General features: G+C 34.3%; 1 protein-coding gene across 1 annotated transcript in view; it reads left to right on the top strand.

The window, feature by feature from the left end:
- TBCK (TBC1 domain containing kinase) overlaps window positions 1–20956 on the top strand; it is a 209752-nt gene that overhangs the window by 75288 nt on the left and 113508 nt on the right. Inside the window, exon 20 of the mRNA XM_053561937.1 lies at window positions 3553–3638. Coding sequence (XP_053417912.1) covers window positions 3553–3638 — 86 coding nt within the window. The remainder of the gene's footprint in view (window positions 1–3552; window positions 3639–20956) is intronic.

Raw genomic sequence — 20956 nt, 5'->3', positions numbered from 1 at the left:
AACCTCCCAGCGCTGATCACCTCCTTAAGTTGGCCTGATTTTCATAGACAAGACATGCACCATGTGTACCACCAATCAGTATAAAAGGCCTGGTTCCTTATGCTGACAACCTCACTATGTTGACTGCTTTGTTACATCCCTTGAGTGATCAACTTTTAAAGGTTCTAAGGGGATACAAATGTTTTGGTTACATGGGGGGTATCAGGGTCATTAATGTGCCTATCAGCTATATAGTACTTTAAGCATATCTTTTTTTTTTTTTTAGCATATCTTTAATGATAGTTTATTTGGAGATAATAGAGAATAAATCGTATAGTCTTGCCAATTTCAAAAAATGTCTTGTGTCATATGAGATTTTTCCTGGCAACAGAAAGTGTTTTACATTTACATTTACTAGAAATATAATGAGAATTATTAAGTGGGTTTGCTTACAGAATCCTTTTTTTTACCAAAGCAGGGTATGGAAGCAAAAATTAGCCCTAAAGATTTCTTTTCTTTTTCTGTTTTCTTCTTTTGGCCCCTGACTTCCCATTTAATTATAAAGGTTGGTATGTGTTCTTGTGCTTTTACTAGGTAGACCAAATTTTATAGCTGGAAAACTTTGTAATGGAAAATAATTTAGGTTCATTTGCGTTACAATAACTGGTTTCTGTTGAGTGCAGTGAGTCAACACATCACCAGTTGGTTTGGCACAATCTTAGTTGTTGAGAGATAGATGACTTTAAACTTATTTATGCACAGTTAACATCTTCAGGATAAACAGCCTGATGGAAAGTAGCATAGTTACAGAATTGAGAATACTACTTCTGATCTGGGAGCTGAGGAAACCATTCACTTTAAATTCATCATCCTTCACATTCTCCTTTCCCCAGCTAAGAGTAAAACCTGAAAACTGGTCAGAAAGAAAAAAATAATCAGACTCATATGAAGGACTTTCTGAGATTTCATCTCTGATTATATTTTATGGATTTTTTTGGAAAAAGAAACAGACGGCTTATTTGTAAACAACTGCACAAAAATATGCTAGTGTCATATGAAATTTTTACACTGAATTTATTGGGAATTTTCATTTTTTAAAAATATCTAATAAGCAATTTTAAATAAGAGGAAGAAGAATTTTTAATACAGAGAGATTAGAAGGGGAAAGGAAAATGTATTTTTTATGGCAAAAATTAAAAAATATAAGTTTTCATTAAAATGCAAAAAAGGCTATGATTTTGTGCAGTAATATAATAGACTTCATGTAACGTTTAAGGGAGAAATTGCATAAATACTTGGATTTTTTTTCTTTTTAAAGAATAGCATTTGCCTCTTTATAGGTCTGTTTAGGTCAGAGAACAGCATTTGGGGAGTTATTTTGAAATGCTAGATTCATATCTTCATCCTACAGTAGAAATACAATGACAAGGTTTTGACATACAGGACTTTGAAATGCTGTTTTGACATAACTTGGAATACGACAGTTTTATCAATTTCCCATTTAATTATAAAGGTTGGTATGGTGTTCTTGTGCTTTTACTAGGTAGACCAAATTTTATAGCTGGAAAACCCCTTTAACAAAAGAAATCTTAAGTATAATAGCCCATACTGTATTTTATTTAAAAGCTTATTCTAAGCAACCAAATCTTATGCCTGCTTTACAAATTATATTCCTATATATGAAGTAATATATATAACTTATAATGTTATGTAATGTAAATGTATATATTTGTGTGTATGTGTGTGTGTGTGTGTATGCAGTTACAGCACATACCATATAAATCCAGCCATCAGTGTTTGGCATTGGCAGAACAGAAGGAAAATGTAATGTAAATGTATATATTTGTGTGTATATGGGTGTGTAGCACATACCATATAAATCCAGCCATCAGTGTTTGGCATTGGCAGAACTGAAGGAAAATGTTTTCATGATGAATTAGGTTTCTTCACTAGATCCTTAATTAGCCACCTAATTTCACGTAGTAATTTTTACGAAGCTCAAATAAGAATAATAATAAACTGAAGCTTAGCTATGGAGAATTTCCTGAGGCATGAATTTCTGCTTTAAAAGGAGGTATTGCTTTTTCCAAGTTCAGAACTATATCAACGTAGAGTTGAATGGTAATAATTGTTGATGTCATGTATCTCTAGCTTTTTGGTAAATTAGGACTATTTAAAAGCACCATTACTAATTGGAAGGAGAAATAAAAAAGTTTTTAAAAAATTAAATCCGGAGGTTTCTTGGGGCCTTCAGATATGTCCTAGGTCTGTGCTGTGATCTGTAACTCTTGAACGTGATCTAAATTGTACCTGTTTAGTTCAGAGGGGAAAAGGTGAGACAATAGATAGATACTCTGTTGCAATACAATAAATACCAAGTCAAGAAAAAGTATTATTTGGGCACCCATTTTTTATCCAGCACTGGTAAAAGTTCAGGTGAGGTCAGTAATTCAGCTTCATCGTGAAACACAGCGCCTCCCCTTCTTTTCTTTTTGCCTAAAGTTTTTTTGTGTAAAATACGTCATGTTGCTCAAAGGCAAATATCTGCAAAATGCACGTGACTATTAGAAGCAAAGTTTCATTCAATAAATAAAAAGAAGAAAGACTACTTCTACTGATGTAATATGAAGGAACTACTACTATTTCTTGAAATATTAAAAATAATTTAAAAACTGAAGAAGCAAAGCATTATTTTTTGAGGTTTTTTCACTAAATAATTGGATCAAAAGATAGATGCTATTATTGAAGGAAAAAGTTGAGATTAGTAATTTAGGGGAAACTTTTGTGAAGTTATTTTCATTTCATTTTCCAAAAAAGGAAATTGAACTCATTGACATGTATTAATTAATTAATTTTTTTTTTTTTTTTTTAGTGAGTAAAAATATAATGGTTACTTTTCCTTGTGTAGATTGTTACCATAGTCTTGTTTAGATCGGTACATAGTAAAGTGGCAAGAATAGTAACTTTGAAAGAATGGAAAAAAAGGAGAAAAAGAACATATTCCTCACATTTCAACTGAATCCTATGAATAGGATTGAAATAAAAGATTTTTAATTGGCTATTGTGTGCCTGCTTTTTGATTAATATTGATTCTTATTTCTAAATATGCCAAATGCAACGTCTTAGATAAAAATAAATTAGGACTATAACGTATGCCTATATCTGTGTATATAAACAAATTTTCGGCATAAATATTCTATTTGTGACTGCTTGTAAATGTTCCTTATCTGAGGATCTGTTACACTTTCTGAATATTCAATAAACATATTTAGTATTACCAAAGGAAAATGTGTTCGTAGAGTTTAACAGGAAAGCATTATTTATCATGTGCAATTTGTGACTCAGGAAATGAACTGATAGCTCTGAAGGCAGAAAATAAGTTGTGCTATGGTTTTTTAGTACATTTGTTTAATAATTAGCAGTAAGTAAGAAAATAGTAAGAAAACAAAATTATCTATTGAAGTATTCTTTCTTTAGAGAGAAATTAAATCTCATTCAGTATATAAATAAAACTGTTTGAATTTAATGTCTTTTAGGTACTTATAAAAATGATGACTCTATTTGTTATTTCAGAGTATCTGACGGTGTTCTCTCAGATGATTGCCTTCCACGATCCAGAGCTGAGTAATCATCTCAACGAGATTGGCTTCATTCCAGATGTAAGTACTTGATGGATTAACAGAACATGCGATAAAAAATAAAGGAGAAATTGGCAGCATTTCTACAAAAAGGAATGTATTTTTAAAACTTCTGTTGGCATAGAAGTTCATTTCTGAACAAGTTACTGCTACTAATGATAGCCTCTGTCAAGAAAGTTCTTGTGGTTATCTTTTATATTCCCGCTTTAAGTAAAGGTAAAAGCTTTTTTTTTTTTGAACATACTTGATACTATTAATATCAAATGTTTGGGAAAAGCCATTATTGAGAATGTTATATTAAACTGTGCTATGGAGGGTTTTCACTTGGATTTTATGATATTGAGGCCTTGCCGCGGACCACCCAGTCGGTGGGCTTCAGTCCGAGGGAGAGCAGGGAGAAGGAACGAGGAAGGTTGAGAGGTCGGCGCAGGAATGACAGTCTGACACACCACGGGTCGGAGTATGCAGCTGCGACTTTACTGTGAAACTTATGCAAGTACTTATACACTTCTACTTACAGGCAGGGGGCGTCATTGGTTACACAAGAGTTATTTTGAGTTAGTGGGGAAGTTACGGATTTTTCCTTTACGGTTGCAGTTTTCGTGCTTAGGTAAGCTCTGATTGTTTTAGATATTTTTAACAACAATTTCTGTTCCTAGTTGATAACAGTCAAACGCATACCTAAAATAAACAGTACAAAGTGTAATTCACTACAAAAGAGCTGGTCTCAGCATGGTTGTGAAATTGTTTTACTCCTAAATCATTGGTATTTACTGTGAAGGTATTTATTACTTAAACGTCTTAGTGCCTGACTTATAGGCGGCACTGAGTCTAGCAGGCTCGTGCCTTTATCTTATCCTGTAGTGCAATGGGTCCAGCCTTGAGAAAGCACATTGTGATTAGTATCAGAGCACACAGACCTATGCTAAAGAAAAACAAAGTAATAAATTTTAAAGGCTGCCGCGGTCGTTCAAGCTCCTGCGGGTGACTTGGCACGTAGAGCACCGTTTCTGATGCTGTTTGTGCAGGGGTCGCTGGGGGCGAAACTCCGTGGAGCACAGGCCTCCTTACCGACGCTCTAAAGCGCGGTCAGCGCCGCCTCACTTCGGCGGTAATGCCGTGGGCGCGGCAAGGCCTGATTTTGAAGACACAGGAACTTGTTCTTAAGTAAAATCTTAAGTAGCTGCTTTTCTGTTTTGCTTGACGTGTTACCTTGGAAGCTTTGCTGGTTTTGCATACTTCCTCAGTTTCTCTCTAGTCCCTGTCAAGCTTAAAGTCAGAGTTCACTTTAGTTTAGCCAAAGCATGGCTTAGCCAATTTGTGGTTTGTGGCATGGAGTCAAGTCCATTTTAAAAAGCAGTTGAATAATCATATATCAAAACATATTGTTCCCCGTAAATATGTACCATTATTGTTTGTCAACTAAAAATAAAAATAATAAATGAAAGTGAAAAAAAAAAAAAAAACAATATAGCAGAGGTTACCTGTTTGGAAAGAGGGTTGAAATTGGTAACAAAGTTGTGTGGGAAGCTGTTTACTTATTACACTTAACATTTAAAATTATTTTTTAACACTATGAATATGTTACTCACTCAGTAGTTAAATTGAAGCCACCTGCCTTCAAGCAATTATAATTTTTCAGGAAGGTGCTTTATTGAAAAGTTACTGATAAAAGAGCATAATATTTATGTTACATATTGTCAAAGTACAAAATATAATTTATAAAATATTATGGTATGTCATTTTCATAAGGTGAAATTTAGTGTACATAAACATATACACAGAAAAAGTTGAAAGCTACACTCTAGAATATTAATTATATTTAAGTATAGTTTATAATTTTTTATTGAAGAGTTTTGCAGTATGAAAATTTATAAAACTATATTATGTTTAGTTGAACACCATAAAGCAGTATTTTTAAAACTGTTTATTCCTACAATACGTAAGAAGAAGTTGCATTTTATGTAGAGACCCAGGACACAGAAAATTGGAAGTGGTGCTATGTATATGTACGTTTATAACTGAAACAAATTTTATAAGACATTTTGTATTTCTTACATGGAATGCATTCTATTATACTTTTTAAAATATCTATAGTAAGTTGATTTTGTGAACCTCAATTTGAAAAATGCTTTATGTAAAGGATTTTCTAAAAATCAATAAAAACTTACCTTCATAATTAAAATAGACAAAATAAAAAGCTGTTGGAATTACAATATCACAGGTTTATGAACCTAAAAAAATGCTTTTTGAAATAGAGATTTCCTTAGTGTATCTTAGCCTTGTTTCCTGATTGTGCTTTTCATCTAAAAGTCTTACATACAGAAACTGGTATATTGACAGTCAAGGTTAGGGTGAAAATGTTTATATGAACAATCAATGCATTGTAAGTGTTAACAATACTCATAGTATGAGTGCTTTCATAATGCTTTGAAGTTTAAAAATAATTTTCATAGACATTTTACTGGCTTCTGAAAACAAATTTGTAAGGTATATGAAGCAAATGTTTCCATCATTTAATTGACAAGAAAGTTAGTCTTTGTGAAGGTAATAAAACTAATTAGTCACAGAACTGAAACTGTAGCTCACATCATTTGGCATCAACCTTCTGCCCCCAGTCTGGTATACTGTCCATTGAGAGAACAGAACTAAAACATAATCCTAGTTCATTGTTCTTTGTGTTGTGCTGTAACTCTCTGTGATACAGTCATCAGACCTGAAATAACTCTCCCTAACATTTACATTATCATTTGTCCAAACTCATGGAGAGATAACTTTCATTTAAATACATGGCTTTCTCAATGAGGGCTCTAAAAAGAACACATACAGGTTACAAAAGAAACAAATAGACCAAACAGAGCCAAGCCCTATAATTGTAGGGCTGAAAAAACTTTTAAAAATTAACCAGTATATTGTTAACTATTCATTTTATATAACCCCAAATATTTTGCCTCACATTATAAATGTGTATTATAATCTAGTATAATACTAGATTAAATCTAAAGCTACAGTGGAAGAAATTATCAAGGTGCTGACTGCCATGTTGGTAATAATGTTACATATTTGAGGGAAAAAGAATACTAATATCTAAGATACAGAGGAAAGGAAGGGATAATTACTTTCAAAAAAAAAACTCTTGGAAAAATTAATTGAGATCACCACTGAGTAGAAAATTATATTGGTTCAGTGTTGTAGAATGATAGAAAATATTTATGTAGACAAATATATATGCATTTATAAAGACAGTCTGATAAAAATCCATAGGCATGATCATGAATAGAGTGGGTATAAAGAAAGGAAACATAGAAAGAAAAATAGTTTATCTTTGCTGTCATTCATCAGAATATTGATCTTAAAGATGATAGAAGCAGTGGTGAGCATAAAACATTATTAAAACATAATAATGTTCTGAAATTCTCCTTTTTGTTTGGGTCTTTTCCTGGTTTTGGTGTCAGGGTGATGTTTGCTTCATAGAATGTGTTGGGGAAGATTCCTTCTTCCTCAATTTTTTGGAATAATTTCTGCAGTACAGGAGTAAGCTCTTCCTTGAAGGTTTGATAGAATTCTGGAGTGAAGCCATCTGGACCAGGGCATTTTTTGCTTGGAAGCTTTTTTATTGTTTCTTTGATCTCAGTGCTTGAAATTGGTCTGTTCAGGAGCTCTATTTCTTCCTGGCTGAGTCTAGGGAGAGGGTGTGATTCCAAATATTGATCCATTTCTTTCACATTGTCAAATTTCTGGGCATAGAGTTTCTGGTAGTATTCAGAGATGATCTCTTGTATCTCTGTGGGATCAGTTGTTATTTCCCCTTTATCATTTCTGATTGAGGTTACTAGAGATTTTACTTTTCTATTCCTTGTTAGTCTGGCCAATGGGACCCACACCTTTCCCCACTCACAAAAATTGATTCAAGATGGATAAAGGACTTAAATTTAAGGCATAAAACAATAAAAATCCTCCAAGAAAGCATAGGAAAAACACTGGAAGATATTGGCCTGGGGGAAGACTTCATGAAAGAAGACTGCCATGGCAATTGCAGCAACAACAAAAATAAACAAATGGGACTTCATTAAACTGAAAAGCTTCTGTACAGCTAAGGAGACAATAACCAAAGCAAAGAGACAACCTACACAATGGGAAAGGATATTTGCATATTCTCAATCAGACAAAAGCTTGATAACTAGGATCTATAGAGAACTCAAATTAATCCACATGAAAAAAGCCAACAATCCCATATATCAATGGGCAAGAGACATGAATAGAACTTTCTCTAAAGACGACAGACAAATGGCTAACAAACACATGAAAAAATGTTCATCATCTCTATATATTAGAGAAATGCAAATCAAAACAACCCTGAGATATCATCTAACCCCAGTGAGAATGGCCCACATCACAAAATCTCAAAACTGCAGATGCTGGCGTGGATGTGTAGAGAAGGGAACACTTTTACACTGCTGGTGGGACTGCAAACTAGTACAACCTTTCTGAAGGAAGTATGGAGAAACCTCAAAGCACTCAAGCTAGACCTCCCATGTGATCCTGCAATCCCGTTACTGGGCATCTACCCAGAAGGAAAGAAATCCTTTTATCATAAGGACACTTGTACTAGACTGTTTATTGCAGCTCAATTTACAATCGCCAAAATGTGGAAAGAGTCTAAATGCCCACCAACCCAGGAATGGATTAACAAGCTGTGGTATATGTATACCATGGAATACTATTCAGCCATTAAAAAAAATGGAGACTTTACATCCTTCGTATTAACCTGGATGGACGTGGAAGACATTATTCTTAGTAAAGCATCACAAGAATGGAGAAGCATGAATCCTATGTACTCAATTTTGATATGAGGACAATTAATGACAATTATGGTTATGGGGGGGGAAACAGAAAGATGGAAGGAGGGAGGAGGGTGGGGCCTTGGTGTGTGTCACACTTTATGGGGGCAAGACATGATTGCAAGAGGGACTTTACCTAACAATTGCAATCAGTGTAACCTGGCTTATTGTACCCTCAATGAATCCCCAACAATAAAAAAAAAAAACATAATAATGTTAATACATACTAAATACTTTGTAGGAAGCACTCTTTACTCACTCACTACAAGCTTGTAAATCTGATTAAACCATGACTGTTAAATAATAATATATAAAGCCAATTGGAGAAGGACTAATAGGAAGGTAGAAATAAAATTCTAGATAACAGCAACATAAGAGGTGAGTGTAGGTGGCAATCAGTTAAAAGGTGTTCTAGTGTTTTGTTTTCCTTCTGTTAGAACATAAATATGCTCATTGTGTTTACATATTAAGTCTGGAAACTTTTCAGCCCTGAGATTATAGTTTACTCTAATAAGCTAGACTGTTACCATGTCATGGACATGGGGAGAAAACAAGACTCCTGGATCAAAGACAAAGAACTTCATCATTCACAACATGGGAAGCAGCATAGTATTAGCATATTTGTGCTGGAGATAACATTGAGGGCCCAGTAATACCTATATATGCAGTACATGAGCTTAGGGAATTTGAATTTTTTTTTTTTTTTTTTTTTTTTGAGACAGAATCTTGCTCTGTCACCCCTGCTAGAGTGCAGTGGCATCATCATAGTTCACAGCAACTTCACATAAATTTCTAGGCACAAGCAATCCTCCTGCCTCAGCCTCCTCCATAGCTGGGGCTACAGGCATGCATCCCTGTGCCCTGCCAATTTTTCTACTTCTTGTAGAGATGGGTTCTTGCTCTTGCTCAGGCTGGTTTTAAATTCCTGGCTTCGAGTGATGCTCCTGCCTCAGCCTCCCGAAGTGCTAAAATTACAGGCATCAGCCACCACACCCAATGTGGGAAATGACAGTATACGTGCTTTCCCTTTACTCTGGCAAGAAAAGGAGTAGTCCCTATCTTTTTCTTCTAAGGTTATTAGTAAACCTGTCCTTTGCTCCAAGGGAAACGCCATCTCTGTTTTCCTGAGGCTGTTTTTATTACAAATATATTTCAAAAGATAGTCCAGAACAAAAGACAGAATTGTCTTTGCTCAGAAGAAATTCCGAAGTTCAAGAATGCATGCTAAAAATTTAATTTAGTAGTAATTACTAAAAGAATAGAGAATATGTAACTTCCAAACCAATGGAGGGGAGCAGAGTAGCACAAAGAAAAGCCAATTAATCTCCTAAGAATAGAAAGAACATAGAAAGAATGTAAGTTAATTAAATCTACATTTAAAGGAAATTTTCAGATATATTTTTAAATCCATCTATATGCTATTTTTAGATGAACATAAAAATTTAAAAATATGGTCAAAATGATAAAAAAAAAATCTAGTATTAACCAAAAAGAAAATGAATGCAGTGGTACTAATATAAACTGGTAAAATGGAAGAGAGAACAGAAAGCAGCCCCATATTCCATATTCCACCCATATATGGAATTTGGTTTGTGATGGAGATGGCTTTACAAATCAGTTAGAAAAGACAGCTTTGTTCAATAAATGGCCCTGACAAAACTGTTTAAATACATGGAAGGAGGTGTCAGTCAAAGCTTAAATTTATCCTATACATAAAAATAAATTCTAGATCTACTAAAAGGCCTAAATATAAAATGTCATATTTATATTTTCTATTTAGGAAGAACTTCTTATTAAGATTATAAAATGTATAAAATATAAATTTAAAAAGAGACAATTGGAATTGAGGAGTGTTACCAAGGGGGCTTCCATTGTATTGGTAATGTATTATTTTGGTTTAAAAATTTCTTGAAGCAAATGTGGCAAAATGTTGATGCTTGTTAAATCTGAATAAAGAGTACATTGGTGTTCTTTAAATACGCTGTCCTTTAAAGCGAGTGAATTATTCAATAATTTTGCTATACATTATTTATTCTGTTTATGTTTCCCTGTCCATAATGAGCCAGTGCTAAAATTAGTGGGGCATTTTTTGTGAAACTTCTTATAAAAACTCTCCAATAGTATCATTATTGTGAAAGTAATGCTGATTTACATGTATGGTGTGATTAGTCTTGTGAGACATTCTTAAGTTATGTGGGGTGGGAGATACTTTTTGTATCTAGCACATGATAAATGGTAAGCTAGCCTGACTCCCAGCCACTGATTGCCATTAGTAATCCTCTAATTATTGTCACAATAAAATGCCTCTATGCACATTTCCAGAAAATTGCTTGTATTTCCAAGTAACAGTTCTGTCACTATTGAGAATCCCTAGAGTAAACAAAAACAAGTGAGGGAAAACAGAATATATCTTAACTCTGCCTAAATTATTTTCTTGTCATAGTCAGAGTGGGCAAATGAAAATTACTAAAAAAGTTTTTAAAAGCTAACATGTTTTAGGTTTTAGATTGTTTTCTTGAGTGCTTTATCTTTTTTAAATTTGTTTTATCATGCTGTTTCTCAAGTCTGTAAATAATGTAAAAATTTCAATAGGCCATTTTTAAATTTAATTTTATAAACACATTTGGTGTTTTTGATGTAGAGATTGCTGACAATGTGTAGTGGTAAGAGAGGTGTGATGAAATGGAGACTTCTAACATTTTTTAGTTAATCATATATTTTTTAGTTGCATTTCTTTAGTTTGTTTAGATAGTATTCTTCCTTCCTCCTCCTGAATTATTGTCTTTAATGTTCTACCTTTGAAATAATTTTTGAGGTAATTCTCTGTGCCTCAAACAGCATATAGGCTAAAATTCATTAAGGGGAAAAGTGGATACTTTGTTAATGAGATCCCAAACCAAGTTTCTACTTGAGATTTAATCCTATCAAAGAAAGGGCTCATTAATCTTTCATCATTGAAATGCCAGCTTCTGTTGCAAGAGAAATTGTGATTTCTGGCTTTCTTTCATTTGCTGTGGGTCATGGAACTCTGAATACTGAGCACTGCTAAAGTGAATAGTTAGAAATATTGTGCAGTGATGTGAGGCTGAGATTATACATGTCATGGTAGTTATGTGATTTACATATAAATAGAATGAGTAATGTGTGTTTGGTAAAATTGGGGCTGGGGTGATTTTTATCATTTTCGTCTTGATGTGCATTTCTGCTTTTGAAAACATACTAGACCTTATTTAAAACGAGAACAGGAAAGTATGCTTCCTCATTCTAAGGGAACTGTTTTCCTGAAATGCTATGAATAGTATTCAGCTTTCAAATTATGAAAAGTTGTCAGGTGGCCATTAAGAGAAATAAAGACTGTATCTCAGTACTATACGTGCCTGTTGAACCTACTGTCACAGCTAAAGATAAAGCTAACAAATCCCATGATATGCTGGCAAAACCATTGTCATTTAATGGCACTCTCAAAGGATGCTTATACTACTACTACTGTTCTTCTTAAAAAGGCTTGTCACTATTGTTTTCAAAATTTATATTCAGCCAAATTTGTACTAACAGAAAATGTGAAAGGACTGCTTAGAAATTCTTGTTTGTTCCTTCATGTGTTCCTGACCTTGATGTTGTTACCTAAAAAAATTTTAGATTTTTATGTAAAGAAGAGACTACTAACAATGAGCTTTTCAGTTGTTACCAAGATGTGGTCACAGGAAAAACTAGTAAAGTCCACCTTCCCTAGAGCATTTAATCATCAGAGTCGCCCTTATCTGTCGCAGTCCATCTTCAGAGTCCTGGGGTGTGTCCTTTGTCTGGTAGCTGCTGTGGTGTCTCTGACATTGGTACTAATCCCATTGTGTTGATCATGGACCATTGAAGCCCTTCAGCACAAATTGCTCATTAAGGTCTCTTATAATAAAGCTTAATTACTTTTTAGAAAGGACCCAATTCTTTGGCCTTAAAGGCCTATTGATTCTACCAGGAGATAAAGTAATTTTTTCATGACTGCTTCCACCCAAAACCCACTTAGCAAGTTTTCCAACTTAGTAGATGTTCTTTTGAATTCCCACATCAGTCTCTAACGTAGTGTTTGCTGATGTAGTGGAGACACAGGGGAAAGGCAGCACGGCCTCAGGTAGCTGTTCTCAAACTTCTTTCTTTTAGAACCCCTTTATATTCTCAAAAATTATCGAGGGCACCAAAGAGCTTTTGTTTATATAAGTTATATCTATTAAGTCTGCTTAAACATTTAAAAAATAATTGTGTTAATTTTTGAAAAAATAACAATGTCAAACACCTGCATGTTAACCCAAATAATATATTCTGAAAAATAGCCATGTTCTCCAAAAAAAAATGACACAGTAGTTATTTGTTTTAATATTTTTACAGATAGCAGAATTCTCAAATCTTCTTCTGCATTCAGTATGTTGCAGTGTGTTGTTTTGATTGAAGTATATGAAGAAAATGTGGACTTACACAGATGTGATTGGCTGAGGACTTCTCACAGTGCTAGTCTCTTAAAGCTTAGTTGCAATGTGTAGTCTAAAACCTTACCGATGAACTTTTCATCCACTGCTACATTAAAATTTGGCACTCTAGAAATTTGAATGACTCTCTTACTTGTGCTTGATTCTGTAATGTCATGCATTGGTCATTTGGAAAATACTGGTTTACTGAGTTATACAGATCTTCCAACTATGAAGCAATTTATTTGACTCTATGAAAAAAAATACTATACTCCTTAACATCATCCCTGCTCACATCCAGATAGTCATTAAATACTGGGAAGCTACCAAGCTCACAATGGCAGGGTTAAGCTTTCCAAAATGCTAATCTTTACCAGGCAGGTCAAATTTTTTGGAAAGTAATATATTCACTTTGCACTTTTTTCAGAAATATCAGCCAAATATCTAAGCCTAAAAATATTATTTATCTGCCATTCTTTCAAGTAAACATGGTATTCCTTGCAAAATGTACCTGGTTAGCTCAGCTTAGAACAAAAACTTTACACTGAGCTAACAGTCATTGTACTCTAGTACACAGCACAGTTGCATTACACTTACTTCTCACTTCATTTAACAATTTTTTTTTAAATTTAATGAAATCAACAATTTGTATTGCTTCACATCATATCATGGCCATTATTACTCTTAGGGGCCACGGCCTTAAATTGTGGTGAAACTGCCCCGTTTTATTCACCAGTGGCTTTGCATCATTGGCACAAATGCAACAGAGTCGAAAGAGCAAATAATCTTAGTATTGTTACGTCAATAGTTTTGAATTGGCTGACCCCTGAAGGGGATTGAAGACCCCCCAGTGATGATCAGTGTCTAATTTTAAGAAACCTGCTATGGAGGACAATGTCAAATGGTTTCTAAAACCTGGCGTGTATGTGTGTGTGTGTGTGTGTATTTTTTTTTTTTTTTTTAAAGACAGTGTCTTACTATGTCACCCTTGCTCACAACAACCTCCAACTCCTGGGCTTAAGCAATTCTCTTGCTTCAGCCTCCCAAGTAGCTGGGACTACAGTCACCTGCCACAACACCCAGCTATTTTGGCGGGGGGGTGGGGGGGAAGGTGTGGATTGTAGTTGTCATTGTTGTTTGCCAGGCCGGGCTGGATTCGAACCCTCCAGCTCTGGTGTGTGTGGCTGGTACTTTAGCCGCTTGGGCTACAGGCACCAAGCCTAAAAAGATGACTTCATTTTGGCTTGACGCCTGTGGCTCAGCAGCTGGCGGGTTCGAACCCAGCCTGGACTTGCCAAACAACAATGAGAACTACACCCAAAAAATGGCCAAGCGTTGTAGTGGGCGCCTGTAGTCCCAGCTGCTTGGGAGGCTGAGGCAAGAGAATCGCTTAAGCCCAAGAGTTGGAGGTTGGAGGTTGCTGTGAGCTGTGATGCCACAGCACTCTACCCAGCATGACATAGTGAGACTCTGTTTCAAAAAAAAAAAATGACTTTATTTTTTAAATTTTAGTAAGAATTTAAGTATACCAAGCCCAAATTTTTATTTCACATATTCTTCATTTCAAAAGTATATATGCTTATATGTGAAATGTGCAATAATACTCTTTGAACTTAACACTCAACTATCCTACATGAACCTGAAGGATATTCATGACATAAACACTGATTCCAGATTCCAAGTTCATCTCTACAAGGTTATAGCTTATTTCCAGTTGTTCTTGCACTTGCATAATAAAACAAAATTGTCAAAGAAGGTTTTTCCAGAGCCGATACCTCCTTTTTATAACATGATTGCAAAGCATTTTCATTTTTAGATCTATGAACACAAGTTGGAATGATAAATAGAATTTAAAATTTCTATGTTTCCTCCTAATCACATTGTAAACACATCTACCTGTAGCACTTAAACTGCATCAGTGAATTTTTGTGCACAAATATCATAAAATAAAAAAGATCCCTTTAGAAAAGTAGGATGGTCCAGGTTTCTTGTTGCAAAATAATGTGTGATGAGGTTCTTCCCATTGAATGACTGACTGAATGAGAATTCCACATTTATTTATTGTTTACTCTAATACTTGTGATTGAGAAAATCTGTCCAACATATCATCATCTGAGCACTCATGGTTTGAAATTTCACTTACACGACCAATTTTATCATTCACCAGTGTCTAGAGTGTTGTTTCCTGTCTTTTTGCCTTTATCTTCTACTTGGTCAAGTAATTAAACATTTTCATCTGTCTATCTGCTTTTCTTTAATACTAAGAGTAGAAAATGAAAATTCTGAATCCTCAGCTGTGCTCAGTGAAAACTAAAAACTAAAACCAAAAAACACAAGCCATGCTAATGTTATTTCTGTACATCTTTTACATATTCTTACAAGATGGTATATTATTTTGGATAACACAAAAGAAAAGTGAAGGATAGTATAATAGTGATTTTTTTTTTAATTTTGTACCAGCCTTCCAGGTGATCCCATAGTTCTTTTATTTCAGAAGTTATCTTTTATGATAGTAATAATAAATATTTTTCTGTTTTATTCAATTCTAGTCCTTTATAAAAATAATAAAATAGACCTTAATAGAATTTGAGTATAGTTACATCTAAAATTTAATACCTCATAAAATAGCTAGTATGATTCATATTTGCTATAAATATTTTTATTTATCTAAAATTTTATATTTGCATAGAAACATATCAAGAGTAGTATTTATCATACAGTACTATTTTGGAATATTAGATTTTTATAATATTTTTCTTGTTACAAGTATGGTACATTTTCTTTATCACAGATAGTGTGTAACAGTGCTCCTCTGGAATGATCTAAAACTATAAAACAGGCTTTTTGGTTAAGCTCACAATAATGATATGGTATGATTTACCCCCAATTTATAGTATATAGTGAAATAATAACAAATAACATAGAAAACTACTTAAAGTCAACTTGCTTCTGTCTTCACTACCATTATATGGTGCAAAGAATAATAGACTAACAGTCAAAAGTCCTGGACTTTAGTGCCTGCTTTATTTAGCTAACTTATAAACTTTTGAACTTGGGCAGAGTGACCTGCTTTGAGATTCAGTTGGCTCAATAAATTGGAAAAAATAAATAACACCCTCCTTGACTATTCACAGAGTTCTTGGTAGTCACCTAAGTTGAAATACATGAATGCTTTATAAAATTGGAGATGGAATGTGAGCACACAAGTTAAATGAGAGGAGAAGACAGGTCTTCCAAGAATTTCCAAGTTTCAAACCACACAAATTACCAAGGTGATTTAAAAAAATACCTTATGGTCGGAGAATCTACTGTCAGTAATCTATAGTGAAATGCCAGATTATTTAGATGTAGATAACATTTTCTATACTTTTGGAAAACAAGGTTGTATATCCTGGAAACTTGTTCAGTAAACTTGACCTCAAATCATGGAAGAACTCTAGGATATTAATTCAGTCATAAATGTGCCAGGCCCTATGTTCCATATGACTTTATTTATCCTTTTACATGTATAAATCAAATGTTTATATTTCTTTGATTCTGGCATGGCACCTAGCACAATAGTTTTCATATAAGCCTGCAATAAAATTGGTTGCTTTATTTTAGCCGTAAATCATCTTTTACTTCAAGGTTACTGGTTCCCCAAAATATCAGAAAATAACTTTTTTCTCTTTAAAAAATTCTATGTTATGACTCACTCGCGGTTTTCTATTGACTTATAATTCTCACCTCTAGACTATTACCCTTTATTGGTGGTTTTGAAAATGAAAACACATTTTTACTTTTGAGATTTTTCTTTTGTATTGACCCATGTCACACCAAATGTGGCTAAAAGGGTGATAGTAAGTCAAATAGAAATAAAATAAAGGTTCTTGTAGACTTTGGAAAGGAAAAGAAGAAACATTTTATGTAAAAATATGTAACGTTTTGGGAACTCAGAGTAGTTGAGAATGGGATTGGCTTCTTAGGCTGTGACTTGCCTTAAATGACTTGTGAGTTAAAATCTACAGTTGCCATTGCTTAGGATACTCTTCTTTATACCTCCCACTCCTCCCTCTCCTAATTCCAACAAAACAGGTGTATCTCTTGGTAGATGACTTTATAAAGTTACCTGAGAACTTTGGGTTGTTAAAATACTTTACTGTTGCTGAAGTTTCTGGATTATTATAAGAATGACGATTATAACACCTGTAATGAAATCTGCTAAAGAGCTCAACTTCTGCCTGGTGTTTTAGATCCATTAGCTAATCTTTACAACTGTCCTATAGATTCAAGGAAATATCGAACTTTATCAGATCACAAAGTCCAAAGTCTCCAAGTTTCAAGAAAATACAGGATGGTCTATACTGCTTTGAAAAACTCCTGATTTTTAGACATCCTTTTGATCCTTTTGTGTATTTCCTTAATGTGCATGTACAGGATAGTTGCAAGACATCAAACTAATGATCAATATTTTACAGAGAAGGCTTACAATAATTTAAATATAAAAAAATACTTCTGACTTGAGGTAAACAATATACCTATATGTAAGTGGATTAAGAAAATCAATTAGAAAGGGAATCCCTTTTGTAAGATACACATGGAGAGAAAGTGCCTTATGTTTGTAAATAAAAAAGTTCATTTGACAAAAGACTCATCTAGAGTTATAGTGTAAAAAATATTTCCTTTTTTGGGCGGTGCCTTTGACTCAAAGGAGTAGGGCACCAGCCCCGGCCAAAAAAAAAACTGCAAAAAATATATATATATTTCCTTTTAATTTTTTATTTTTATACATCTGTGCGTTGTTGAGCTATAACTTTTTGATCTTTGAAATCAAGATAATGAGCCCCTGCCTTTGTTTTTCCTAATGATAGTTACAAATGTTACATTCCCTGACCATATGAAAAGACTTTAGGAAATGATTAATATTACAATTCTTAGTTGATATTGCTAGGGGGCAGTATTTACTTAGTTGAGTCTTGTAGACTAGCACTATACCAAATCAAGTGTATATGATTTCATGATCTGGTGAAAATACTTAGAGCACGTATGAATTTCTTTCATTAGATTTCAGTTTTAAACATTAAATCAGGAAATAACTAGTAATATCGCTCAGTTAACGAGACTAATTATATGTATTTTTCTTTTTCTTTTTTTTTAATTGTTGGGGATTCATTGAGGGTACAATAAGCCAGGTTACACTGATTGCATTTGTTAGGTAAAGTCCCTCTTGAAATCATGTCTTACCCCCAGAAGGTGTGGCACACACCAAGGCCCCACCCCCCCCCTCCTTCCCTCTCTCTGCTTTTCTATTATTCTTACATTTATATTTCATTATTTGCTATTTAAAAAATCTACTATTAAAACCTGGTTGGTATTCAAAATTATCTTATTTTACTCTTTTTGTATGTATCAGGCTATATTGTACAGCTTTATCAATATCCCAAGAAATTATTTAAGATGAGAATATCAATAAAGATTTGAAAAGAGAGAAAAAATAACAGGAAGTGCACTTTCACAAGAATATTCTAGCTGTTTATTTATCTTAATTTAATTGCTACGAAGTTTGGTGCTGGTGAGCACCTCGGAGCAGCTTCCTCTCCTGCCTCTCCTAATTCCAATATTATACGAAAGGTATTTATTCAACTTGAATCAATTGCTACTTTTCAAATATCATTAGAATAAACTTTGTTTCACAAATTTAATTTTTCCCACGATTGTTGTCAATGTATAGATATATAACAAACATGAGTTTAATTTTTTTAATACTGCTTAGTATTTAGTATGAAGGATTTTTTTCCTGTCTAGGAAGATTAACTCATTTTCTCATTATTTCGTATCTGTTTAAAACTTCTTAAAATGTATAATAATCTCATGACTACTTGGATCTTTTTATTTATACCTTTCAGGTATCGTCACTGTATACTTCATTCATTCTTTCAGCAAATATTTGTGTGCCTAGACCAAATCTCTGCATATTCTAGTGTGGATATATAATACAATGAGGAAGAGAAATAAACATGCAATAGTGGTCAGTTCTACACTTAAAAAACTCAAGCAAAAATACAGATGTTAAGGTTTCAAGTGGTATGGAGGGATTGAATTTTTAAAACGGTAGCCAGGAAAGCCTCACCGAAAAAGTAACTCTTGAATAAATGCTTTAAGAGAAGAAGGGAAAGAGAAACCCAAGTAGAAGAAACACAGTGTTACAGGCATGGGTGGAAGCATCAGAGATTTAGAAAAGTATCAAGAGACCACACAGTGAGGGCACAGGGCACAAGGAGACGGCAGCAGATAGGTAACGGAGGCCACGTTACGTAGACTCTGCTGCTCAGAGTTAGGACTTCGTCTTTTACTACCAAGAGTGGGAAGTCCCTGATACTTATAAACAGAGCAGTGACTGACATTCAGTCTAAACATTGTAACACCAGCATTCTTGCTGCTATGCTGAGAAAAATCCAGGGATGGACAAGAATGGAATTTAGGAAACTAATCATGAGCTATTGCAGTAGTCTAGGCCAGAGATGACGGTGGCTTGAATCAGGATACATATTAGCAGTGGGGATAGGGAGCCAGCAGGACTGCTGTTGACAAATTACACAGTATGTGAGGAAAAGAGGAGTCAAAATTGATGCCAGAATTTTTTTTCTTTTTTTGCCTGAACAATTTTAAAGGTCAGAGTTGCTCTTAAGTGAGATTTGGAATACTGTACTTGAAGGTACAGATTTTGTGTGGACATACATTGTGTATCTATTAAACATACACATGGAAATATCAAGTAGTCATTGGACATATAATTTTGGAATTCATGGGAGAAGTCTAAGCATGAAGCTGTAAATATGGGAGTCCTCAAACAATGAATTATTATTTTGAGAAAAATGGATAAGAGAAAAAGTCCAACAGCTGCACCTAGGGGTGCTAATATTAAAAGTCAGGGCAATGAAGAGGAACCAGCAAAGGGGATGGATAAAGAGCAGTGAGGAAGGGAATGAGAAAACTCGGTAAGTATGGTGTCTGAAGCCAAGCAAAGAGGAAAACGTTCCGAAGACGACATGGGGGTGGGGTACTCAACTAAAGCAAATCCTGCTGACTGATAAAGAAAGATTGGAATTGAGAATTGGCCATTAGATTTACCAACATGGAAATCATGTAAACTTCTTATAGCCTAGAACTATGCTTTGTTCACTGCTATATCCTGTCACCTAACAGACCTAGGAAATATAGGGCAGTCAGTAAATGTTTGCAGAACTAATGAATAAATGAGTAAAATAATCTTTACCTGCAAGAAGCTTACATTACTGTGGACATTATGATAGAAAAAGCCAGGAACTCCTGTAACTTTGTTGCCATTATCCTATGACAGAACCTCTATTGCAGCACTTAGTTGCAAAGCGCTTGAAATACCTTTTCACATGTCAGATTGCTCTGCTGTAGGAGGAGACCTGGCATAGGGGACAGTGCGTTTCGTCTTAATGAATGAATGAGTGTAAATGTGAGTGAATGAAAGAGTGAATGGGCAAGCTCAGGAATAATTATAGCGCACAGGATGATGTGATAGGTAATTGCGAGATAACACATAATACAATGATAGTAAATAATATAAAGCATAATGGGAGATAGGTATCATAAGAAATGTACAAAAAATTTTCATAGGCTGGGCATGGTGGTACGCATCTGTAATCTTGGCACTTTGGGAGGCCAAGGTGAGGGATCACTTGAGGGCAAGAGTTTGAAACCAGCCTGAGCAATAGTGAGGCCTCATTTCTACAAAACATAAAAAGTTTTAAAAAATCAGCCCAGTGTGGTGGTGTATACCTGAAATGCCAGCTACTAGAGAGGCATAATAAACAGATGGATTGCTTGAGCCCAGAAGTTGGAGGTTGCCGCTGCACTGCAACATAAGCAACAGAGTGAGACTCTGTCTTTAAAAAAAAGTTTTCATTGAACAAATGACATTTGAGGCAGGCTCTGAAAAAAATTTACAAGTATATGGTGCCCCACGATCATACTAATGTACACAGCTATGGTTTAATAAAAATAAATAAATAAATAAATAAAAAGTTGG

This window comes from Nycticebus coucang, chromosome 1, assembly GCF_027406575.1.
Source record: "Nycticebus coucang isolate mNycCou1 chromosome 1, mNycCou1.pri, whole genome shotgun sequence".
NCBI lineage: Eukaryota > Metazoa > Chordata > Mammalia > Primates > Lorisidae > Nycticebus > Nycticebus coucang.
Note: the sequence above shows the minus strand (reverse complement) of the source record. Positions and strands in the feature narration are given on the sequence as shown.